Consider the following 27071-nt stretch of genomic DNA (forward strand, 5'->3'; position numbering starts at 1 on the left):
TGTGGACACCCTGTTTACATTTCCAAATCAAACTATATAAATTGGTCGTCACTTCAAAAAAGTGGGGAGGGGCAACTGCCCCCTCTTGCCCCCCTAATCGCCGCCCATGATATATATATATATATATATATATAGAGAGAGAGAGAGAGAGAGAGAGAGAGAGAGAGACAGACAGACAGACAGACAGAGACAGAGAACCGGTTGTTAAAAAAATAGAATAGCACCACTGAGTAAGAGAAAACTTATTAAGACAGGAGCATATGACAATGCTACGGAGAGGAAAGTTAGAATGCCATTAAAGAAGAAATGGATCAAACAGTTCAGATTTGGTAAGGGATTGTGTAGTTAGACGGGAAAATAATGGATCCTTACACAACATACAGTATATAAGATGTAGGAGAAGCAAATTGTGTAAAATGTGTTACTCAGGTGATTGGGTAAACTCCTGAAAGAAAATCTAACCAATGTAGCATTTGTTGATGACAGGATTATTATGTTAAGACTTAAATAAAAAGATGAACGTAGACTCGTGAGCAGTTGGCTTCCCTGGTGGAATTAAAATGCACAGTAGCAAGCCCCATCCTCTCGTTTCTCACTGGAACCTTGTTACGGTCCATAATTTGGAACATAGCGTACTAGATATTTATTCACGCATGTGTCCATTTTCATTATTTTTTTTATTAGATTATTCTAATTTATTTACTGGCTGCGTATCTTGGCCTAGTTCGTCTTAAACCTGCATTTTCCCATAAGACATTCGTTACTTACTACTCTATAAGTTGGCCACCTGTCTATCTTGGAAGTTGGCCACACTGAAGCAATGTTTACCCTATGATAATAATGATAAATTTACCTGCGTATCTTGGCCACGAAAAATACAGTTTTGTTATTTTTCTTAACTCTTTCGAATTCCCATATGAGAGGCAGATGTTCTGTATTTGTGACTGGACACAAAGAAGCATAGATTCGCACGATTTGTTCTTGGAGTTTAATGGCCAGAACACTACCCTCATAAAAGGGTGGTGAAGGAAGATGTGAATAAGAAAAAGTACGTACAGGGATTCAGGAAATGGTTGTACGTATTTGTTTACCCTGTCTGTTTTGGTAAAACCATTAGCTATATCGGCTCCTTTTATCAGTGGGAAGCTTTAGTAATTCCGGAAAATTCTCAAGGTTAAAGCTCAATTGTCATTTATTGGCACCTGACTGCATGTCAAAAGGTAGCGGAGGTTTTGAGATATGAATTTCCTCAAGATTTTCTCAAAACATCTTTTGCTCCGAGGGAAACACTTCTAGCTCATTAACAAGAGGTAGTTAACTACAATATTAGAATGTGCATATCTGCCAAAAAGAATAAAGCAAATATGTCTAGAATGAGCCACCATTCAGTAACAACTGAAAAGAAGTCATATAAATTGCATATGAATTTCTCAATTTATAACTTAGCTTTTCTTGTTTACAATCTGAATAACTCAGTGTGCTATAATATCAATTTCAATAAACTGAGTACATACACTTCTATTTCATGGTTTGTATTATTGTGTTTTCAATCCGAATAATCCAATGTACCAGACTAGTTTTCAGGAAGAGAAAGGTATGCATATATATTAAACGTACTATCAAGAGCGCCGATCCTGGGGGGACCGAGGTGGCCCGGGCCCCCCAAAGCTCATGTGGCCCCTATTTTATTTATGAGTATACAATATTTGGTATAATTTGAGTGCAATTTGTCTTAAAATCTTCATATATATACCTTCTGCATCTGAATGTCCCCCCCCCAAATTTACAGAGAAATCGGCGCTCTTGCATACTATAGTAATATTTTCTAGTACTGTATATTTTTACGATTACTCTATATACATTATTTATAAGTATCTGTCGTGCCACTTATAAATATTAAAACTTTACAATCAAGTAATACTAGAAATCCTATTCTAAAAATACACAAATCAGACTTATTTTCTGTAAGTTGGCCACCTGTCTAAGTTGGCCACTTTTTGATGGAACCGATGGTGGCCAACATAGACAGGTTTCACTGTAGTTTGCTATTATTTTTATTATATGTTTTACAGGGTGTCCAATATACAACGCAACCCGGAGTTTAGGATAGTACAACTTTTGAACCGGAAACAATACACAAATAATGGTAATACCAAAATGAAGCCTTGTTGATGTATATATTTTTAAACTAGGAACCAACGATTGAAGTACACTAGGAACCACACACTGTTGTCAGATGTAACCGAAGGTGTAAATCAATTATTTTTTGCAAAACACGTAAATTCACTCATAACTCATAGGTATGGATGTTCTGTCGTTAATTTTGTTTGCTTAGTTGTAGTAGCTTGGAAACTATGGATCAGAAAAAAGAATTTTTCATTTCCACCGATAACTAATCGGATGGGACCTCTATAAGGAGGAAGTAGGAAAATCGTAAACACTCTGAATTGGCAATACTGCTGATGTTTCAGTGCACAAAAGGTTTATTAAAGATCTGTCTACATTATGCAATTCCTGAAAACAACGAAAAACAAACTTTGAAATTATCATGATAAAACTTTTACTTACGTGCACCTGGCAACACGCCAATTATCATGAAATGAGTTATCAGCTCTAACAGATGCTGGGAGTGCCCCCTGTTTTGATTCAAACACTGGTTCACACTTTTCACCATGTTGGCAGCAACTTTACAAAGAGTAAAAGTGTTAAAGTTCTTACTGGCACTGCGAATGTTCGTTTCCAGGTCTTGTATAGTTCGAGGATTGTTCTTGTATACCTCTTGCTTTAAGTAGCACCATTGAAATGAATAGCCGCGTGAATGTAAGTAAAAGATTTATCATGGTAATTTAAAAGTTTCTTTCTCGTTGTTCCAGGAATTGCGTAATGTGGACAGACCTTTAACACACCTTTTGATGCACTGAAACATCAGCAGTATTGCCAATTCTGAGTGTTAATTTATGAAAACTATGATTTTCCTAGTTCCCCCTTACAGAGACCTCATCGGATTAGTTATCGGTGGAAATGAAAAATTCTTTTTTCTGACCCATAGTTTCCAAGCTACTACAACTAAGCAAACAAAATTAACGACAGAACATCCATACCTATGAGTTATGAGTGAATTTACGTGTTTTGCGAAAAAATTGATTTACACCTTCGGTTACATCTGACAACACTGTGTGATTGCTAGTGAATTTCAATCGTTACTTCCTAGTTTAAAAAAATATATATGAACAAGGCTTCATTTTGGTATAACTATTATTTGTGTATCGCTTCAGGTTCAAAACTTGTACTATCCTGAACTCCGGGTTGCATTGTACATTAGACACCCTGTACTTGTTATGACTAACGAAACATTTTAGCTATATTGAGTATGACATGTTCTAGGTTAAGAACACAATATGGCGGACCGAGTCAACTGAGTGTACGAGAACTATCTTTAAAATGTAGACGTATTTATTTGTTAATATTTTATTTTACTTCATTGTTTATAATTACTTGGTCAAGCTTGTTAATTATTCTTTCCTTTGCTTCTCTGTTCATTCAAATTGCTAGAAGATAAAGAATTAGGAGTTCATATAGAGATTTCCTGTGAATTTATTAAGAAGTTTATTTTTTAAATAAGTTTAAAAGGAGCTAAGTTTAATTCTTGTGATATATACATACTTGTGCTGTTCTAATTAGCTTGTTTACCTCTTTCTTTCCTTTAAAGTTAATATTATTATCATGGAAGTTAAAACACGAGTTATGTTTAGTTACATTCCTGCTTCCACGGATCCTTTTGACATGTCTTACTGTCTTTTGGGTTTATGGTTGCTGAAGATTCTCGCAACCTATGACTGCCCACAGTCTTATATACATTGTTATCAGGTTGTAGATAATATATTCTTTATATCATGACAAATGCAATTCATCTTGCGAACACAGAATATATATTAGGGTGTTCCTTATTTCGGGTAATTTTGTGCTGCGATACGCACACTCCCCAAATGTATTCTATGTGACCGTAAACACGCATTAGTAAAATAGCAGCTCTCTACGAGAACGTTAACCCGTGTCAACTTGACGACAAAGTCATAAAATGATATTTCCACATTATAATATAATTTAGAATTTCCAACCGTGATAACGGAGAGGCTGAAAGAGACAGAGAAACGAAACTTTGCACGAGGCAACTAGAAGAAGGACGACATCTGCCCGTGTATTGAAGAACATCACCGGATAAACAGTGTTGCCAACCTAAGAGAAAATTGTGTTTTTTTGTAAATTAAATGACCTAAATTGGATATCATCATTGGAAGCAACAATAAAAGTAAAGACAAAAGAGATGGTAAACGCAGATCAGTATTGCAAACTTTTCGAGAAATAACGTGACACAGATGCAGATGTTGTTGGCGCATACAGGGAATGAGGTACTTACATTTTGTACACCTTAAATTAAATACTGACAGGAACTGTTTAAGTTGACTCTAAGTTTAGAAGGGTCGGCTGAACAGTGTCGCCATCAACAGAAGAGAAAAGTTGAGTTCGCAAAGGTACAACAACTCGGAAAAGGTCACTAGTGCTGTATGGTTTAAAACATATAATATAAGGCGGTAAAGCACGAGGAGCAGTATCGTGGTTATGTGAGATCGATAAGCCACGTACTGACAGATATATTCAATATCTTGTTAAAGCTGAGACGCAAGGTTTGTAAGAGGTGGCAACGCTGCACAGCGGGTTAGAATCCTAACAACCTGGTTAAAATATGAAAACAGCGTGCAATTTGCATGGGTTTATGTACTTGTGGGTTGTTTGAGGTCGCTGATAACAGTGATGACGTCAAGAGTAAACAACCGACAGTATTTTTCTTGTTTCTTGGAGCTCAAGGAAAGCAAACTTTTGCTGTAGTCAGAAAAACAGATGATTTATAGCGTTTTATCGATAATTAAAAGGAGAGTTAAAGGTATCAGAAGCTGAAGATAACCGCTAGAAACAGGTAATCTGGTAACTGTAATTAACGGTTTTCAAACATTATAGTATCATTAACACTGAACAACCCAGATTGTTAAAATAGTTAAACAGTTGTATTGCTCTTCTGTAAAATTTGGAAATAAGGTTCATATCGTTTGTGTACTTTATGAGTCATTTTAAAAAATATTTTATTAACTTACCGAATTAACAGCTAGAATTTCGTGAAGCTTCGTAACAGGATTCATTTTTTTGATTGTCACAAGACAGGAGCCACATCCTCCTTGACGACACATGTACTTTGTTCCTGGCAAATGAGCCTGCTCTCTCAGAAAGTCAACTAGAGTTGTATTGGCTGGCAGTTCATTGGACACTGAAATAGATGCAATGCAAAAAGAATATATAATATTAAAATTAAAAGCATATTTTAAGGATATGAGTTATTACGTTATATTTAATCTAAATGACCAATCGTAAAATGGGATTACGGTTCGTGAACTACAGAAATTATTTTGAAACATTATTCAGTGCTTGAAGGTTTTCAAAGGAAAAAAAGTTAAACGAACCTGATTTTATCTACGCTAGTAAAATATTGCTCACCTGTATACTCCTTCTTATTTATTGTGAATGTGATCTTGTTAACAGGAACTGTCTTAACGTGAAATTTTACAAGTTTGGAACATACTGCACATCTGCCACCATAAATTCCAGATTCTAAGTCGTTTCCAACATTTGGTTGTAATCTGAAAAACACAAAGCAAATGTGAACAAATGTTTTCAGAACAAATGAGTTATGCCATATTGTCATGTTATCAACGAAATATTTATATATAAAGTATGAGCAAAATCGCTCCTGAAACTAGATAGACTTAATTAAATAATCGACACGAAAATAAAGAAAATGAAATTAGCTAAACATTTTGGGGTAGTTCAGGCCCGTGAGAATCCTCACCTCACCGCCTCTTATGTTCTGGTTGAAACGTAAAACAATCATACTGAGTTGAACGAAAACAAATAATACAGTTAAGAGGAGGTTCCTGTACACTCACCGCTATCTTTCATAAATTTCAAGATGACAGGAAACCAGAGGACGAGATAGAAATATGAATTCTAGTCTAGTCTAGAACTTATTATGAAATTATGAATTATGAAATTAAGTAAGTAGTGTTTTTGAGATGTTGTTTATTGCTGCTTATTTTAACATCTGCTCTATAATATCGTAATTAGCGCGAGATTAAGCTAAACATTGACAACCAATATATTTTTATGTGATGGGAGTTTTAATTTGATTAAGCTCGTCATCAACGCATTTCACTTGATACACTTACACTTTTATTTTATTTTCGAGTGACGATAGGAGAGAAGAAATTATGATGGTCGTTTTAAAAAAGTTAAATTCGATACTTCAACATAATTACACGTTTAATGGCCTATAAATACCGAAGAAGTGATTTTTCGATATCTCTTCTTTCGTTTGTTCGTTAGTTCTGATGAACACTCGCCTAAAAGCCACACCGTTCAACTTATCGATACCAAAATTTATAACTACTTAAAAGTTTTCAAATGATTCTCCAGGAAGATTCGAATTTTCTTCCTAGTACCTCAGAAATAAGGGTAGTTTATTGAAGGATGTTTCTTTTAATGTTACTTTCTCGAGAGCAACTCTAACGAGTTTATTCGTTTTTCATAAATCAATATTTCATTAACAACCCTATATTATTGTATAAGCCGTTTCTCTGGAAAAAAATCTAAAACAGAATTTTACTCCTGGGAGTGAATTCTTCCCGGACGATTATCTCAACAACTACTCAGGCAATTTTGTTCATTTTTTATAAATATTGCTCCATTATGAAACTTACAATATAGTTTAAATATTTTTTCATTAAAAAATTCGTAACGGGTATTTTATTCTTGAAGTGTTTTTCTGGACGATTTTCTCAAAGACAACTAAGGCTATTTTGCTCGTAGTTCATAAACAATGTTCCATTAAGAAACCTACAACATAGTATAAATCACTTTTCATTAGCTTTGTGTGACGTGAGTATCGACATCCCGCACACGATAAAAGGATGTCCCATCTTTGTATGCGGCAGTCCTTTCAGCAGGCTTCAGTTCTTGATTGCGGACGAATATTGGAGTATCAGGAGTGAGATATATTTTTCAACAACATTGGGGCCCGTATTGGACGGAATGTGGTCACAGTGCAGCACATGTGGACTAGATGACTCCACGAAGGATCTACACTTAACACACAGGATCCCAACGATCATCATACCAGAAGCTGCGACAAGACATACTTTGTTCGTACAGCTCTGGCGGATCGGAGAGCCACATCCAGCACATTGGTACAAGCATCGAAGGCTGTTACATAGCGCTCAATGCCCCTACGAACAGTTCTATATCGTCGAGCAGAGTTGGGCATATTTGAACGGCGCCCATTGTTAAGAATTAGGCTGACTGCACAGCATAGGCATGGGATACTAAAATGGTGACGGGGGCGTCGTGTATTAATAGACAAATGACAGAATATCCTCTTTTGAGACGAATCTCACTTCTGGTTTGGGTACAAAACCTCGCGGCCAGAACCTCGCGGCGACAACCTCGCGGACCAAAATCTCGCCTGGTCAAAACCTCGCCTCCCAAAACCTCGCGGTCCAAAACCTCGCCGGGCCGAAACCTCGCCTGGCCAAAACCTCGCCACCCAAAACCTCGCGGGACAAAATCTCGCGGGGCCAAAACATTGCCTGGCCAAAACCTCGCCTTGCCAAAACCTCGCGCCCCAAAATATCGCCATACCCAAAAACTCGCCTGACCAAAACCTCGTTGTAATGATCTCGCGACACAGAATCTCGCCTGGTCTAAATTAAGCGAGACGTAGTGTCGCCTGGGAAGAAATGTCGTCACGATAAAACTTCTTCATAACGACTTCTTCAATGTAGAATGTTCTATATATTACTATATGTATATATTTAGTAATAACACATAATTACATTAAAATAATGACAAGAAAAATTCTAATGCATGCTTTGGAAATCTATATATATAAAAATTAAATGACTATGTTTGTTACATTATACCTCTTGAGCCATACTACCGATCTCAATCAAATTTTCAACATAGATGAGGTTCGAGCCTAGGATGTCTTTTATAATTTCACTTTGTCGGCACAACAAAAGGGAGGGGGAGTGGGATATATATATACAGAGGTTTTGTTCCAGCGAGATTTTGTCCCGCGAGGTTTTGGGCGGCGAGGTTTTGGCCACGCGAGGTTTTGGTCCGGCGAGATTTTGTCCCGCGGGGTTTTGGGCGGCGAGGTTTTGGCCACGCGAGGTTTTGGTTCGGCGAGATTTTGTCCCGCAAGGTTTTGGGCAGCGAGGTTTTGGCCACGCGAGGTTTTGGGCGGCGAGGTTTTGGACACGCGAGGTTTTGGCCCGGCGAGATTTCGTCCCGCGAGGTTTTGGTCGGCGAGATTTTGGGCGGCGATGTTTCGGCCGCGAGGTTTTGTCCGTATCCCCTCACTTCTATTTGCAGCATCATGATGGCCGCATCCATATCTGGCGCTACCGCGGAACTAGGCTGGGCGACGCCTGCATTTTGCATTGCCAGTCGGTTCGGCACTAGGTTTTATGGTATTAGTTGCCTTTGGATCCCGTGCTCGTTCGACCTCCTTTGCATTGACGACGAGTCAACATTACATTGACGAGGTTTTGGATCCAATTGTGGTCCTTTTATTGGAGGTCCCAGTGTAAACTACATCCTAGCAGGATAATGCGCACCCTCACATTGCACGTACCATTTTATACTTCCTGGTTGGATATAACATTTCTCAGCTTCATTAGCCGACGCGTTCCTGCAATCTCTTGTCGATTGAACATGTCTGGTCGATGGTTGCACAACGACTCTCACACCTACGAAGTTCATCACCTGCAGTTGATGAGCTGTGGCAACGTGTCGAAAACGCATAGCTTGACATACCCACAATTCTACTCAAGACATCAAAGTAACTACAATTCCTCTCAACGACTTTCCATGTTACAGCTGTTCTGACCACCCATGACGGGTCCCACAGGCTCTGACCATTGCCAGTTCTGCTTCGATTTAGCCACGTTGTCACTATTCGCACAGAGCGGTAAGTTAATCCTTTCCTAGTAGTACCATCAGGTAATTGTCTGCCAACTTGGGCGCATAATCCTGCTTTCTTCGTGGTGTTACAAGTTGCGAGCAGTGTACATTATTGTTTTTAAAGAAGTGACGTTCATGCTATTATTAAAAAGTGCTCACGCTTGGGTACCTTTCTACTTGCGTTTTCTATACTAATTTGAAGATGCTTAATCCAATAAAACTATGTTTAAACATATCCGTCCGTGAGGTTAGGAGAAAAATAACCTGAAAGTTGGGATTTTAAAGTACCGCTTATGTCAATAGTAAAAGTGCTCACTCTTGAAATACATTTATATTTTTTTTTCTAAATTCTAATTTGTGAACGCTGAATCAAATAGAACTATATATAAACATGTTCATTCATGGCGTGTCTACGTAACACGTTTCAAACTTCGGATATAAATAAATATCAACATCGGAACTTCGAGAAATTGTTTCTCGTGACCCTATGGACACTGGCACTGGCACTTCTTGTTACCCTATTGAGATAATTAAGAGTCTAAGGAAAGAGAAGAAAGAATTGTTTGATATATGCGGTGAGACACACGAAACGGAGAAATGATCAGAAAATATTTTAGAAGTTGAATTAGGGGTGTCACTTCCTCCCTGAGTTTCGTATATACAGTATATGTATGTACACCCTAGACACTATCGTGGTGAAAAAAAATCTGCTAGCGTTCATTGTCGAGTGTCAGTGCTACCCAAAGACAGGTTCCAAGTGGAGAGTCATTAATACCAACATATGATCTCGACTCTATACATTGAAGGCAATATCACGAGTGGCCGTAGTATCAGGGGAGTGTTAAGGGGCCGACGTCGGGCACCACGTTTCAGCAGGACAATGCCCAGTCGCATGTATTCCGAAATATGAAAGCCTTCTCTGAAGAATGATGGGTACGGCTGTTTCTCTGGCCTGGAAGATCAGCTAACATTCGCCCATTGATCATGTATGTGATATGGTTGGTCGGCATCTTGTTACCACAGTCCTTCAGCAGACAGTGTCACCTTCTTGTGGACTCTCATACAAGCAGCGTGCTAGGCGATTTCCCAGATAAGGATGCCCACGAGACAAGACGAAATAGGATTTTCGGGAAGACTTATAAGGTGAGAGAGAACTCTTCCAGTAAAAATAATATATACTTCCCGTGATTACACACAAGTTTCAGGACACTTTTGCGAGACGAGACAGCCCCAGGTCTTGTCGCGTTAGCGGTCCTAGTCAGGAACTCATAAAAGACCTGTTTAATTCGATGCCAGTACATATAAAGGCCTCCATGTCAGATCCTTCACACTATACTGATTTATCAAGTTTAAAGTTTTGTAGGCTTCGGAAATTTTAATCATTTCTGTATAATCATGTAACGAATATGTAGTAGGTCCTATAAATTTCATTCCATCCACATATCTCTTTCTTGGAGTTGAAGTTTTTTTGCAGTCAACAGTGTACGTTTGTAAGGAAGGTGTTATTTTTGGAGACTGACGAAACAAGACCTTCTATTATATCCATTTGAAAAATCAAGGCCGTTAAAGAATCTTGACAATAGAAGACCTTGCAATTGATTAATTTAAGCGTGACTTCCTTATACAATACACCAGTCTGAACAATATATCTGCAGAAGTACATTATGCACGGTAAAGAAAACAAACTAAAAAATGGATGATTTTCCATTGATGAGTACATTTAGAATACCCTAATTTAATTTTCTGCAATAAAATACTAAGAGAGTAAGGATTAAAACAATACCGAAAAAGAATACCACTGGGTAATAATAATAATAATAATAATAATAATAATATCAGTAGTTGTTGCAGTAGCATTTAGGACTCCTTAGCTACAAAACTAACCTGCAGTGCTTTCATTTTCTCCATGTCATCTTGATATTGAAGAATTCAAATAAAGTGCCAAGTCACACTCTTCAGTGTCTGCAGAAAAGTAATTTCAAATGCTCATCTAACATATTCTTGACTTATATCGATTTAACTTTTGTATTTTTTTTTTTTCGGAATGATTTTCATAGTTTATGCATGCAGTAATAAGTGTTTAAAACTACTGATCTCAGTTAAGTATGATATTAGGACACTGTTATCTTGAACTGCAAAAAGTTGGACATAACACATTCTCCACTTAAAGCATAAATAGCATTTTCCGGTTTTATGAATTACTCGCACAGTTATTTTACATTCAAGAAGCTCTAGAGCATAATCAATATCCATTATCAACGTAAGTAAATGGAAATTTACAAGCAAATATAATGAATTTTAGACAGCTGTAAGGGACACGTTGAAAATTTATACGAAAGTATGAATCTCCCTTACAGTCGAAATAATGAAAAAGAAGATGAAATACGCGGAAGTAAAAAAGCGATAAGTTCATAAAAGTTCTTAACAAGATGGATGGAAAGACAATCTATATAACGTACCAATTTATCAATTGCTTTAATTAAGAATATAAAAGAAGAAGGAGGAGGAGGGAAGGAAGAAATGTTCCGAATGTGTAATGAAATATATGAAAACGGAGATTGGCCAAAAGATTTCTAACGAAGGGCAATGGTTCATTTGGCTAATAAATTCAATCGAAAAGATGTTATGACTATAGAACTATTCTCACACTGAATGACGCAAAAGTTTTGTTTGAACAGAAGACAATATGGTCTTGTTTAAGTTAAGAAACTGTAGCATAGGATTTTCTTCTTGAAATTGCAAAAGTTCAAATGCCCTAGTTTTACAGGTAAGTGGCTTCTAACTCAACGGCAATGTATTTCTGCACAGTGTACGAAAGCTGTATTTTGTGTGTACAACTGAAACGTTACTACAGCGTGCCCCACAAAAAAAGCAGGAAATTTGGATTTTCTACAATAAGAGCGATTGTATGTGCAATAATGTGTGTTATGTGCAGTTGTATAGTTTTGTGTTGTTCCATTGTGTATATTACGTATGTGCGCCCAGATATTCCAAGTCATTGACACAGGTATGGGTGATCACGAATGGACATGGCAACAAGACGGTGTGAAGGTCCATACAGCAATCGATACTCTGACATGGATAAGAATTAATACTCCTAACTTCATCAAACCTAACGACTGGCCGTCTAAAAGTCCAGATCTCAACGTGGTGGATTATTGCATTTGGGGTATACTGCTACAGAAGGTTCAAGTTCACAGGAGAGACATCAGAAACATTGATGGCCTGAAAGCTGTACTGACTGACGCCTGTAACAACGTTACACTTCAAACTATCCAGAATACCACCGGAAATTGGTTACAACGTCTACGCCGCTGTGTGGAAGCCAAAGAGAATCATTTTGAGCACTTGCATTGATTATGAACATTCAAGTGACAATGCCAGTAAAATATAAATGAAAATATGTGTGCCCACCTCATATTACAAAATCTACAATAAATTTCCTGCTTTTCTGTGGGAACCCTGTAGTATGAAACCATAATAAGTGATATTGAAATATGTATGATTACCAAAGCCCTAATGTTTTCACTACCCTCGCTTACGCGTATCCCCACCTTCACTGACGCACCTGCTCCCTTCGGACACTCCCCGCGTTTCCGCGTGGGCCCACCAGCGTCGTCATGCCCTGACTCAGGTTTATAGCATTCATGCTTTTTAGTGGCCAACTAGCACAGATTGGTTTGTGTTTTTTGCACTGGAGGTTTTATGTCCCTAACTTAATGTAACATAATCGAACGTAACTTAAATTAGCCAACCAAATATAATCGATTCGAGTACGTTTTGGTACATTTTTTTCGTTTTTCAAATTGGTCCTGCGATACAGCAGTAATTTCCTAAATGTAGGTTAGGTTAGATTGGATAATTTTTAGATTAAGGGCTCTGGCTTACTGCTAGACGTGATAACTTGATTTTGTCTTTTTGTGAATAGTTGCAGAATACAGTGAAAAAATTGACCCGCAACGCTTTATTATGGCAAAAAAAAATATTTAATAAATCGAGACAGTCTGCACCCCTATAATACAACCAAACCAACGCTATTTCCAAGCAGAAATCCGTACTCCAGGGGAAAAACGTCAGCGCGGTGAGTGGTAGCCCGGTTTGAATCTCTCCGCCACCACATACCTTTTATTACAATATTTTTATTTATAATTTTTACTTCATTAAGTTTTATTTAATCGCATTTTCCAAGGGGAGTGTAGCCCATGTACTATAAGAAATTTAGAAAACCACTTTTTGCCACCTTTTTCTTCCTTCAATTTACATGCTAGAGCTCGCGAACAGTGGTGCGTGTTCTCCGGGGAGATTATGAACTTAACAATTACGAAAATATCTTTAAAAAATAATGCTTTTCGCAACTTTTTAAGCACAATTTTGCAGAAACTCTTTGCATCAAATAACAATAAATGCACAAGTTTGGTTATGTAAAGAATCAAACAGTTCTGTATTTTCTTATTTGGTTATTTAGATGAAGTTCATTAAATTTATTAAATAAAATATAATCTAATGAAAGAAGGAAATATAATCTAATGTTCAGTAAGGTAACCCAGTTATTATTTTTTAAATTTTTAAGGCCTCTTGTACTTCGTCAATTGTTGTTGGGATCTTCCTATGGTCTCAGAGCTACTGAGATTGATTTACTTCTTTATATTGTGTCCCTTCACTGGTTTCTTCCCAATGACTATAGTTGCAGTAACACATGTGTTGATGTGTGTTAAGGGGCCTCATAAACCAAATTAAAGTACCGCTAATTTTATGATTTTTATGTAATCAAACTGAAAAGTATTCGAAAAATTGTTTTGTAGGAAGAGTAGTGTGCATGAGATAGAGTTATCACGAGTCGGCTAACTGCTTTCGTCAAGCAGAAATTTGTGGATTTCGCATTAACGAAAGCAGTTAGCCGACTCGTGGTAACTGTCTCATGAACACTACTGTTCCTATAAAGCAATTTTTCGAATTATTTTTTCAGTTTGATTACGGAAAAACAGTAATATTTAGCGGTACTTTAATTTGGTTCCTCCGAAACCTGGTTCTTAAGACTCAGGCATTTGTTCATCGAGCTGCCTGCGAACGGATTTGTGGTCGTAAAAGACACAAATAGCTGACCAACCCACGCGCGACATTTTGGCGGCAGCAGACACGTTACCGCTAAGCGGGCCGACGGCGGAAAAAGTTTAAAGTCGTTGGCGGGCCGCTGTCGATACTGGCACGAGGCCCGCTGTTTGGCAGCTCTTGGCCGTTGTAGGCCTGCTCTCGGCCCGCTAGCGGATTGTCAATGAGGAACGCTAGTGGCGTGCCGACTACAAAGATTTCTTCTCACAGGCAATTAGTGGAACAGTAAATCTGATAAATTAAACCATGACTATTCTTTTGTTTATAGTCGCCGATTTTTGTCCATGCTCGCCAATAAAAACTGAAATTGACGTTTAAAATCCTGTTTCAAATAGTTGATGGGGAAACGACAGCCTGAAAAGTCCGTATTTCAACGGATTGCTGCGGTATTTTTTTTCTCCGAAGAAATCGTTTACAATGAACAAATTTTGAATGCATAGAACAGTGTTGTTCCTAGTGGTCCTGATAGTAAAAAATGTGCTTTCAGAGAGAATATGTAGCCTACTGACTGTTATAAGTTTTTCACATTAGGCTCAAAGACATGTTAATTGAATTATTCTTAACGGGCATTATTAGCTGCTTATTTTAGGTCGCTTTCAAGCATTTGTAAGTCATTCAGAGATACTTTCATTCTATATGACACTTAAATTGTACTGAGAATTGTAGAAATGTGCTGCGTATGTACCGAGTGCAACAGTACTGGTGGGAATCCGCCATGATTTTCATTGCATTGCTAAGCACCTTTTCTGCTGTTTACCGACTGCTCGAAAGGACTTCTTTACGATGTCGCCTTCCCGATTCTCCCACAGGCGGCATCCGACCTCTTGCCGCCGTTGAAAAGTGGCCCTTTGCCGACTGGAAATCAACCCTTCAGGAAGGCAAAATTTTCACCACCTTTTACCGTAGCTTTACCTAAGTGTATAATTACTAGTTCTGAAAGTATATAATACGTGCATGTCCCATTCAATTTCTTCTTTCTTGGCTTAGAGTGCTGCAAAAAAAGCAAAAAGAAAGAAATTTTCTACTGGGACACACAAAAAAAATGCAAGTATTATATTCCAAGAACTTGCAAGGGTGCTCCTTGTCGAGAAATCATAGCATGGGGGAAGACTTAAGCAAGACTGATGTAAAAGGTGATGAAAATTTTGCCTTCCTGAAGGATTGATTTCCAGTCGGCAAAGGGTCACTTTTCGACGGCGGCAAGAGGTCGTATGCCGCCTGTGGGAGAATTGAGAAGCCGACTTGAAAAGAGATCCTTTCGAGAATCGGCAAACAGCCGGAAAGGCGCATAAAATGCGCCAGCGCCGCCACTACAAAGTACCCTTTCCGAGCAGTAGGCGAACAGCAGAAAAGGTGCATAAAATGCGCCAGCGCCGCCGTCGGAAAGTTACCTTGCCGAGCAGTCGTCAAACAGCCGTGAAGGCGCAGTAAATGCGCCGGTGCCGCCGTTGAAAAGAGGCCTTGCCGAGCAGTTGGCAAATAGTCGTAAGGGTACAGTAAATGCGCCGGTGCCGCTGTTGAAAAGAGGCCGGCATAAGGGGTCGGCAGAGGGTCGGAAAGAGGCCTTTCCGACTGTTTTGCCGACTCTGATGGTCGGCAACAGTTGGGAAAGAGTCGGGAAAGGGCATATATATATATAGGGTCGGCAACTTTGAACAAATAGATCGTGGTGCTGCCGCGGACGGTTGCCGGCAGCCTACCGGCGGCCTGCTACCGTCGACGGCGGCAATCTCTCTTGCCGACCGCAACTTCCTGATGGGGTTAATTGTGAGGCAGTAATTTGTGTTGAAAAATAAAAATGAGGATTCATGTTACACGGACTTCCTTTATACATATAATACATATAACTTCATAGCTGTAGTTCAGAAATGGCGTTGAAAAAAATTATGAGTGCTGAAACCGATACCCAAAATGTAAGTTTACTTAGCCGAACAGAAAGAGAATGACATCTAATACAATTTGCTATTTTGTTCATAAAGCAGACTTCACTCTTGCAAAACCTGGAAGATGGCGATATAATATTATATTTCTTTGGTAGTCAAAATTATTATCGCTCTCATTGATGTTCCTCAGGTGAAAGATGTTGGATTATGCTAAAGATTAAATTATGCTAAGGATGTTTGATAACTAAAGTTGTTATTTAATATAGATATCTCTGTCGGAAGTTAAAAGTAGATTTAGTGCTTTTAGGTGATAATTTGGATATGTTTCTTGGTTTACATTAAGTCTACTCTTTTCCAGTTTATAAGGATAATTCCGTATTCCAAAATATTAGCTTGTGAATGATTGGTTTAATTAAATTTCTTGCGATGATTACAGTTCTAAGGTTTTCTTTTTATGGTATTTGTGCCACTAACATGAGTTTCTTGATTTTTGCTTTTCTTTCGCGTTTTGTCTTTCTTGTTCTTTGAGAAATGTATTTATGTTGTATTCTTGTTTAGGTCATCTTGTTATTAAGATTGGATGGTTGGCAATTCTCGTGAGAAAAAATGGCAAACCTTTGAGAGCCATTATTTTCTGCTAGCGGAATGAAGACATAACATGATTTGACATTAGAAATATTGTGTTCTGTATGTTACGGAGAGGTCATCTAGGATCTCTTGGCTCTCTTATGTGGTATGGTATCCACATATTTTGCAGATTGCACAAAAGTTTCGAGTAAGTGGAGCTTGACAAACTTTTCTTTGTATCCTCACATCTGTAAGAGACTTTGCGGTTTCTGCATTCTTCTGTAGAGTAAAAATATTTGCAGCAATTCCAACACAAGATTGGACGAGGAGGGTTTCTTGATTCGACGACAGAATGCTTCTTTTAATAGATGATAAGCCCTTCTATCAGTAAATTATCAATTTGTGTGGGGTTTATTGAAAACAGTCAAATGAGTTCTGTAAATCTTTGAGTTGATCTAATTTTGATGATCAATTAGAAGTTGATCTGCACTTCTAATATTACTATTTAAGAAAGTTCCTCGAGAAGTTTTTATTTTGGGTGGAAGTTTATCCTCTCTTCAGTTCTGAAAATATCTGGGTGTCTCAAAAGTCCCCTGTCATAGAGTAATTCTGTTATTATCAGAGGTACGATAAAATGTAAGAGGGGAAACCGTTTCCAAATATAATGTTTTCAATCTAAAGCGAAGATTTTTTTAATCGGACAAGCCGTTTGAGCTGCACACTCTTTATGTGCCCAATGTTAAATGAAAATGCAAGGTTGCCATTTACCTGGGGCTGGGGGAGGGAAAGACGGACGGGAGGTGGACAAATTTTGTAAGAGTATGGTGCATGGGGGCATGTTTGAAATGGGGGCTGGCCATATCCAGGTAAATGGCAATGTTTCATTTTCATTTAACATTGGGCGCATAAAGAGCGTACAGCCCAAACGGCTCTTCCGATTTAAAAAAAATCCTTCACTTTAGATTGAAAACATCATATTTAGAGACGGTTTCCCATCTTACATTTTATTGTACCTCTGATAATAACAGAATTGCCCTATGTCAGGGGACTTTTGAGACACCTGTACATGAGACAGAAACTACTGTTCGAAGTGAGATCCGAATCATTATTCAAGTTTTTATCCAAGGCAAGTGTGGACTCCACTGGGAATGGAACGCAAGGTCATACATACAGAAGGCACGTCTTTTGTGGAAGTATGTGTGAAAGTATGAAGGTAGTGCTTTTGATCTTCGAAAGAATGATTCCTCAAAATTAGTTTATTAGCAAATATTAATATGGCTAAATTGGGAATTTTTAAAAGGAATTATTGATATAAGGAACATTATTAAATAAAATCTTCTAGGCTTTTACTTTCATGCGTATTTAGCACCCTATACTTATTTTCTCGACCAACTTAGATGGAGAAGACATGTTTATCAGTTTTCTTTCTTTTTAGTTTAATATCCCATGATTATGCACCGAGGCTAAGGGAGGCGGTAATGATGATAATGAACGAAATAGAATGGAAAAAGTGCGAGGAAACGGGAGAGCCACGAGAAACCCACGTGCACTGTGTTTGTCCACCACAGAGTCCACCTGGCAAGAGCTGGGATCGAACCAGGGACTCCACTTACCACAGACGAGCGGTCTATCACTGAGTCATTGCAGATCCATCTAATAACTCGAATACATTTATAGGAAATCAACCCTTCAGGAAGGCAAAATTTTCATCACCTTTTACATCAGTCTTGCTTAAGTCTTCCCCCATGCTATGATTTCCCGACAAGGAGCACCCTTGCAAGTTCTTGGAGTATAATACTTGCATTTTTAGTGTGTCTCAGTATAAAATTTCTTTCTTTTTGCTCTTTTGCAGCACTCTAAGCCAAGAAAGAAGAAATTGAATGAGACATGCAAGTATTATATACTTTCAGATCTAGTAATTATAGACTTAGGCAAAGCTACTGTAAAAGGTGGTGAAAATTTGCCTTCCTGAAGGGTTGATTTCCAGTCGGCAAAGGGCCACTTTTCAACGGCGGCAAGAGGTCGGATGCCGCCTGTGGGAGAATCGGGAAGCCGACATCGTAAAGAAGTCCTTTCGAGCAGTCGGCAAACAGCAGAAAAGGTGCTTAGCAATGCAATGAAAATCATGGCGGATTCCCACCAGTAATGTTGCAAGAGGCCTTAAAAATTTAAAAAATAATAACTGGGTTACCTTACTGAACATTAGATTGAAAGAAGGAAAAGAAATAAAATAAATTTGATGAACTTTATCTAAATAACCAAATAAGATAATACAGAACTGTTTGATTCTTTACATAACCAAACTTGTGCATTTATTGTTATTTGATGCAAAGAGTTTCTGCAAAACTGTGCTTAAAAAGTTGGGAAAAGCATTATATTTTAAAGATCTTTTCGTAATTGTTAACTTCATAATCTCCCCAGAGAACACGCTCCACTGTTCCCTCAGAGTAAGCGACCATGTTTCGCAACCATACAGAACAACAGGCATGTTTATCGTTTTATATATTTTAAGCTTCAAATTCCTCGACAGAATTCGCGACGACAAGCGATTTTGAACCGAATAATAACACGAATTCCCTGCTTTTAGTCGACATTTAATTTCTTCGAGAATATGATTTTCGTCTGTTAATATTGATCCTAAATATTTGAACGTATCCACTTTATCAAAAGTATTATTTAATATTTTAACGCATTCATAATTTGCCGTATTACGGTCCCGACGCACTTTCATGTATTTAGTTTTCTCTGCATTTACTTCTAAAAAAAAGAACTAACTAGTAATAATAAACTTTGAGAATTTTTCACCTTGTAAATTTCTCGTAACGAATAATTTACGCAACGTTATATAGTTATTAATGAAATGTTTATTTATAAAATAGGAAAAAAAAGTCTATTGATTCATTTTTGAGAAAATCGATCGAGAGAAACATTCTCAAGAGTAAATAATCTCTTGTACATTTTTGAGAACAAATGACTTATGGTGTATTGTGTATTGTAAGGTTATTAATTATTATATATATATATATATATATATATATATATATATATATATATATATATATATATATATATATGTGTGTGTGTGTGTGTGTGTGTGTGTTGTGGGTGGGTGTGGGTGTAAAGAAAATCACCTGAATCCTTTCTGAGAAAATAGTCTGAAAAATTTCAGCCCTTCCAAAAGTACTACTCGTCATAGATTTTTTCAGGACAAGTGAGCTACTCAGACTGTCAGGTTATTAATGAAATATTTATTTATGAAATATAAGCAAAACAGCTTGAGTCGTTATTGAGAAAATCATCCGAGAAGTCACTACAAGAGTAAACTACCCCTTTTCGATTTATCCCAGAACCAGAGAAATTACCTATATCACAGTATGGGATTGTTATTGAGAAATTGACTTATGAAATATAAACAAAATCATTAGTCATTTTTGAGAAAATCGCCATTTTTTATTTTTACTCTTATCGAAACTTAGAAGTAGGAAGAAAATTCGAAAATTTTCCCTGGAGAATCACATAGAAACTTTCAATTTAAAATTTCGTTTCGATGCGTTGAACGATATGGTCTGTAGCCAAGTGTACATAACATCAAGATGAACAGATAAATCTCGTAAATCACAATTTTTGGTATCTATTGGCCATGAAATGTGTAAAGCAGTTGAAATCTCGAACTCGATTCTTTTCACGGTCACCATACTTTCTTCTCTCATTTCGTCGCTCGAAAGTAAAGAGATAGATAAGAAGTACGGGCCACCGCACTAAACTTTCTTCCAATATCTTAATCATGTTACGCTGTATTTATTATTAATGAAACATTTTCTTGTAAAATACTAACAAAATTATCTGGCATTCTGGAAAACTTCATCCCAGGAAAATATTCCAAGAGTACATTATCTTTTGTGGTCATTGTCGTAAGAAGTTATTTTTATCAACATTATAGAGTTGAGTTGATTCTAGTTTAGCGTCCCGTTCAGCAGCGATGCTATATGAGAAGTGGACCTACTGATTAACGTGGAATCCGAACCACATGAGCTCCCGCCGGGAATCGAACCGGGGTCTCCCACGCCACAGGCGCTTACACTAACCGCTTACCCACGAAAGACAACAACATTATAGACTTATTAGTGAAATGTACATTTATGAAGAACAAACTCCATGGCTCTGGATAAGTAGAGTAACAAATAAAACACAGTCCTGACCAGAGCAGAATGAAATATATTAACTATGTAAGTATAGTTTTTAATATATTTCATTCTGCTCTGGTCAGGACTGTGTTTTATTTGTTACATTTATGAAATATTAATAAAATCGCCTGAGTCCTGTCTCAGGAAATCATTAAAAAATATATATATATATTCCCCAAGATTAAGCTATTCCTCGTATATTTTTTCGGAACAAGTAAGTAGTCATAACGTTAGGCTATTAATGAAATATGAAGAAAATCACAAGGGCTGTTTTAGAGGAAACCGTAAGAAAATCTCACCCCTAACAATAAACTATACCTAGTGTATCTTTTCATGATAAATGAGTCATGCCATATTGTAAGGTTATTAATGAAATATTTACTTACGAAATAGGAACAAAATTGCCTGAGTCAATTTAGAGAAAATCGCCCGAAAAAACTCACCCCCAAGAATGATAATACTCCTTGCATTATTTTCGTGAAAAATGAGTCGTGCCATATTATCAATATGAAATATGAGACTGAATTGGATTTGAGGAAACTTTCCAAAAGGAAGTTACGCCCAAGAATAAACTACCCCCTTGTAGATTATTTTCAGAGAAATGATTTATAGAAAATACCACAGTATAGGTTTGTTAATGATATATTGATAAATGAAATACAAACATAATCGGTGAAGTCATTTTCGAGAAAATTACGTTTCTTTTCCTTATGTAAACTATCTTTAGTTTTGAGGATAGGAAGAAAATCCGAGAAAATCCTCTGGACAATCATTTGAAAACCACAACTTTAAAATTTGGTGCGGATACGTTAAATGGTACGGGCTCAAGGCGAGTAAACATATTTATGCCGAAATGGACGGACGAACAGACGCACAGATACCCAATAATCACTTCTCAGCTTGTAGGGGCCGTGAAACATGTAAATCCGTTGAAAACTAAACTTGATTTTATTCACGTTCACAATAAAAGTTGTATCATATCTATATCATAGCTACAAGTAAAGTAATTATTCATAGTTAGGATTAAACTGTTCAATCAAAAAGTGGAATAATAAATGTCAAGAATGGGCCTAATGAACAATTTAAGTACATCGTTGCATGCCGGCCTCTTCATTATGTATTGTATATGCATTTTCTTCACAGAAGTGTTATTTATTTTATATGTATAAAGTTAAATAAGTGTTGCTTCATTACATGTATATTCTGAAATGTAAGCACTGGAACATTCACGGGGCTAAGGGGTTCAAGTCCTTCAGAGTAAACAAAACACATTAGCTTTAATGCTATCTTAATTTTCTAGTGATAGCTCTACTGTGCAATGTTCGAGCGAGTGACCCTATCTTTTTGTTCTCACAAATTCACGAATTGTGCGAGCAGGATTCTAATATCAAGCAAAACCCATGTTATGTTTCACAGAAATCGGAATATTGTTACGACAATCTCACGGAAGTACATTATTCACAAACAAGTGAAGGGGGGTAGAGATTCTCTGATTATTAATCCATTTCAATTTCATCAGTAAAGATGATAGAATATCCTTTAAAAAAATACGTTTTGTTGAAAAATATATTTTGTCGAAATCGAATAATTTTTGCGTATATTATCTTGCAAAATTGTAAATGAAACCTTTAAGTTTTACGTCCTACGATTATGACGGCTAGGCTAAAGGAGACGGTGATGATGAGAAATGAATGAAATGGTGGAATGAAGAAAGTGGGAGGAAACGGGAGAATCTAGAGAAAACCCACGCATGCAAAATTGTTTTGTACGCAAACAATTACAACATGGGGCGATTTTATCCCGTTATTCTTCATGGATTTGCAACCTTAAATACTAGGGTTATTTCCGCATATTGAAAGAAGGCACATACCAAGTTTAGGTAAAATCAATTAAGTTTTACGAGAATTATCATGAAACCGATGACCAGATACACAAATATCAATCGAATCAAATAGTAGAAGCTTTGCTAACTCTCGCTTCAATTACAAGGAGTTGGAAATGAAATAGAAATCAGATGGACATGAAATGTTTGTTCGTTTATTGAAGTTTAGCGTCCTTTTCAGCACCAAGATTAGGTGGAAAGTGAACCTACATTTTAAGGGCGAATTCGAGCCATCGCAACGTGTTCAAATTTTTTCATGGCTCTCTTACTGGGAATCGGACCTGAGACCTATGCTTTGTGCGCGCAGTAGCCACTATTTTTTTTTTTTAGTAGACCAGCGACGGCTAATAATTTATATCTTGGGTTTTCGTAACTTGTTCTATGCCTACCCTATCTATATGAGATACATGAGAGTATGACCGAAGACAAAGGGTTGACGAAGACTTGTTCTCAAATTTTCCCCACAATCATACTTCTTTATGCTCCTTTCGTAAACTTCATTACAAGCAGCTGCAATTGTGTTGTGAAATATGGCAACGCAGCGATCGCTATGCTGGAGATCGGCAGCTTTCTGCTATATCTCTTTTTAAAAATAAGATCCTGTTTGTGTACTACGTTGACGCTTATAGCTTTTTTTTTAAAAAAAAAAAGAAAAGAAAATAAAAGAAAATCTAATATGCCACGTTTAGCTGGAAGAATAAATTAAAATAAAAATTACGTTTCAACTTCACACACTATGATCCCCTGTTGAAGAATAAGTGTGGTAGGTACTTAGAGAAACGAGAGAACGGGGCTTGCTAGTGCTCATTCGAATCGAGTCTTGCTCTGTTGATGCAGCAACACTTTTCAGAATATCCTGTTCTAAAGTACTCATAAATTTATCAGAACATGCTGTTTGATCGATGACCGCAGGGAATATTTTTCAGTGTTGTGTTACGGAACGAAATATACTGAATCAATGCCTTATGGTATGTGAATTCAGCCGTTTTGGCTTAAATTCGTTATTAATGGTCTTTGCAGCTTGATGCGCAGAATGTCCTAATTTGAATCGTAAAGAATAGTCAGTCACATCACAGTTATGTGCTCTTTGTTGTGCACTTTTACACGACCCTCTTCAACAACACTACCTCCTTATTAAACTGGGCACTTGATCATGCTTTCTTAACATATGCCGGGTTTGTGACATCGTAAGCGTGACCTCTTTATCCATTGGTTGAGCAACGCAGTGAGATTTCGCACCAGATGTAAAATGGAATATTTCAATCGTAGCAACTCGAATTTTTAAATTCATAATTTATTCAAACGAAGCGCTTCTACATCAAATAGTATGAATTAAGGAGAACGCCAGCAAAGACTCTTTAAACTTATTTTCCAATATTATTGCTTCTATTATATTAAGGTTTTAACTAAATTGTATTGCCGTGCGTCTTAAGAGAAATTTCCAGTAGTTTTACACAAACTAACATGTCATTGGAATCAATATCTGTTCTGCGTGTGATTGCATTTAATCACTGCATGTACTAAATTTGGCTGCATAGCCTACATTAGTCAACTTATTATATTGAATTGATTGGAGGTAAAATAATAATTATGACACTAATAAGGTATTTGATTTAAAATGTTTCCTTTAAATTATAGACTCCAAGGGGAAACTGCTTTTTATTTAAAAGAGAAAGAAAGTAAGAAAGTAAATCCAGGACAACGCAATTGTTATTTCCATTGAGTCTTTTTAAAATTGTTTGTGATTTTCTAGTACACCATGCAACTGCATTCCTCTTTTGACTGAGAGAGTCAAATGTTTGAAGGTGCTTATTATTACTATTATTATGTCTAGTTACGAATTCAACATTATATTCAGTTATTCAAATTGCATCATCAATGCATAAAATGTATGTGATTAACTTTCTTTATGAATAATTTTGATCGCTTCCTGCTCATTGTGAACTGCATGTTATGAGAGTTACTTCCATACTGAAAATAATACGGTGCTATCTCAGTGAACTGTTAAATAGTAGTTTCCCATGCGATTCAACTTGCAGAACTAATATATTGTTACCCGTGCCCAATATTCCGTTTTCATTCTTGTTAGGCTAGATATTTTATGTATGCACGATCAATTGCAATCTTGTTACTCTTACGATTACTAAATAATCCACTAACAATTCTTCCCCCTTTGTACAGTCCACACAGATTGTAAATCGACCCAAAACTTTATTTCATATTCAAGTGAACATAAACATCGCTCACAGCAGAGAACGACTAGTAACTAATTTTAACAAGGCAAGTTTAGGGAGTATACGATTAATCAAATATTAAACAAAAATTAATTCATGAAGAAAGAATATTGCTGTACTTTTTAACATGGAAATACATGATTTATTCATCCAATCTCACTCACTCCGACAAACTTTTGCAATATTTTGAATGTGCATATTCATATTTAAATGCTTTTGATTTTTTAAAAAATGGACAGGATATAACTTTGCAAAATATTTCATTTGAAAGTACCAGGTACATGTTATGAGCTCATTTTATTTCCATCCCAGGTTTATGAGTAAAGCGTGACTGTAAATAGCTCTAATTAATTATTAATTATATACTAATTAATCGGTCATTTTATACGCTAATCACCTGCAAACATTCTTTCATGATTTATTTTCATACGCACAACTAATTTCACTTATATAAATTTAATTTATTTAAGAAGCTTTGCGAGAAAAAATTCTTCTTAACAAAACTAAATATCACATATAGATTAAGCAGTTTAGTAGTTAAACTAGATGAAATTGCGCTCTCTACACAGTGCATAATTCATATATAAGCATATATCTCCTTGTCATTCCTCACATCTGTACATGATCCTTTACAGACACAAGTGAAGGACATCTTCATAAAAATCGGCAATCAGTACCATAAAGGGGAAATTTTCTCCATTAATTTTTCAATAACTTTCACATTTGCAAGATTGAGCTTACTTTCAGTTGGAGTTTCTAATTCTTGTATAATCAATGTTTTCTTTCTTCTTGCATGCAATACGTAATAAGCAAATACATTACATACACAATTAATTAAAATGCCAATTATATATGGTGTTCATTGAGCAAAACACTTCAAAGAAAGATTCATCCTAGACTGGGGAAATGGTTGTCCGTTATCCTTCGTTTTTCATTATCATTTGGCCATGAAAGAAACGCCTGAGAGATATACAACCCCTATATACAACATAGTGGTGTTGAAATGAATAACACGTAGGATATGATACTTTACTATTTTTAAAATTTCAACACTTCCAGTGTACCCCTAAAGATGTAATAACGGACATGTTTTTTTAAATATTCAATTAGAACTGGACACTCTACACAAAATTTGGAATTGACCAGTAGAAACGGCACGTTTCTAGCAAGTGTGGCAAAAAGGTCTATTTAAATAATTTATTTAAAGTACACATACTTTAATTATTTGTCTTTTTTAAACGTGAAATCATAAATAACCGTAAATCAAAGATTTGAAATCCAACGTTATAGGTTGGAGCTCAGGCGCTTTTGTTCCTATTGTAGCATTTTAATAGATAGATAGAATACAGTCTTGGGGAGTAACGTAACGCAAGGAACGCGTTACTTTTTAAGTAACGTTTCCTAGTAACGCGTTACATTTATTCCAAAGTAACTGTAACGGTAACGCGTTACAAACTTTTAAGTAACGCACCTAGTTTGCGTTACTTTTTTCGCGTTACATTTCGGGTGAGTAACTACAATATATGTATATTTTTTTTCGGAAACATGTTTCTTTCCTGTAAGTGAATTTCTCAGAATGGAACAATGGAGCATGAACAATGTCAGTGACCAACAATTCCTGTACTGTTCGTCTTTTCCCGTTTCGCCTTATGACCTCTAGCAATGAGATTTGCATGTAAAACCTGTTTTATCACTTTTCATCTTAATGCAAGGCGGAACGGGAAATCTCGATGTGCATTTTCCTTTCGCCTTACGAACTTTACGTTGGTAGGCTTTCATAGATACAATTTGATTTGTTTATTTACATAACAAAATATAGTGCCACTTGCTGTTTTTGGAAGATGAGGACAGCCTCAGGGAAATCACGTGTACTGATTGCAAGCACCTAGAAGATTTTGTCTTAGATTTTGTCAGCTCCAAATCAATACATTCAGTGAGTGAACTACGAGTGCAATGGTACTGGTAGTCTATTTTACTTTGAATGGTGTTGTTTTTATAAAGATGGAGAACGAAAATATTTTATAGTTCGAACATTTGAAAGAATACTTTTTCTTAAAAGCTGAAGATGATGGTAAACAGCAGTGGCGTATTTAGGGGTGGAGCTTCCGGGCTTAAGACCCCCGAAATCTTACTTACTATAGTA

General features: G+C 36.7%; 1 protein-coding gene across 2 annotated transcripts in view; it reads right to left on the bottom strand.

Moving 5' to 3' along the window:
• Nucleotides 1–27071, bottom strand: part of LOC145688265 (uncharacterized) — a 249611-nt gene that overhangs the window by 138574 nt on the left and 83966 nt on the right. For both annotated transcript variants that reach the window (XM_081762246.1, XM_081762247.1), the window contains exons 2-3: nucleotides 5548–5690; nucleotides 5151–5320 (exon numbers count right to left, since the gene is read on the bottom strand). In XM_081762246.1, coding sequence (XP_081618372.1) covers nucleotides 5151–5320; nucleotides 5548–5690 — 313 coding nt within the window. The remainder of the gene's footprint in view (nucleotides 1–5150; nucleotides 5321–5547; nucleotides 5691–27071) is intronic.

The sequence above is a fragment of the Thermobia domestica genome, chromosome 6 (genome assembly GCF_964235325.1).
Source record: "Thermobia domestica chromosome 6, izTheDome1.hap1.1, whole genome shotgun sequence".
Taxonomy (NCBI): domain Eukaryota; kingdom Metazoa; phylum Arthropoda; class Insecta; order Zygentoma; family Lepismatidae; genus Thermobia; species Thermobia domestica.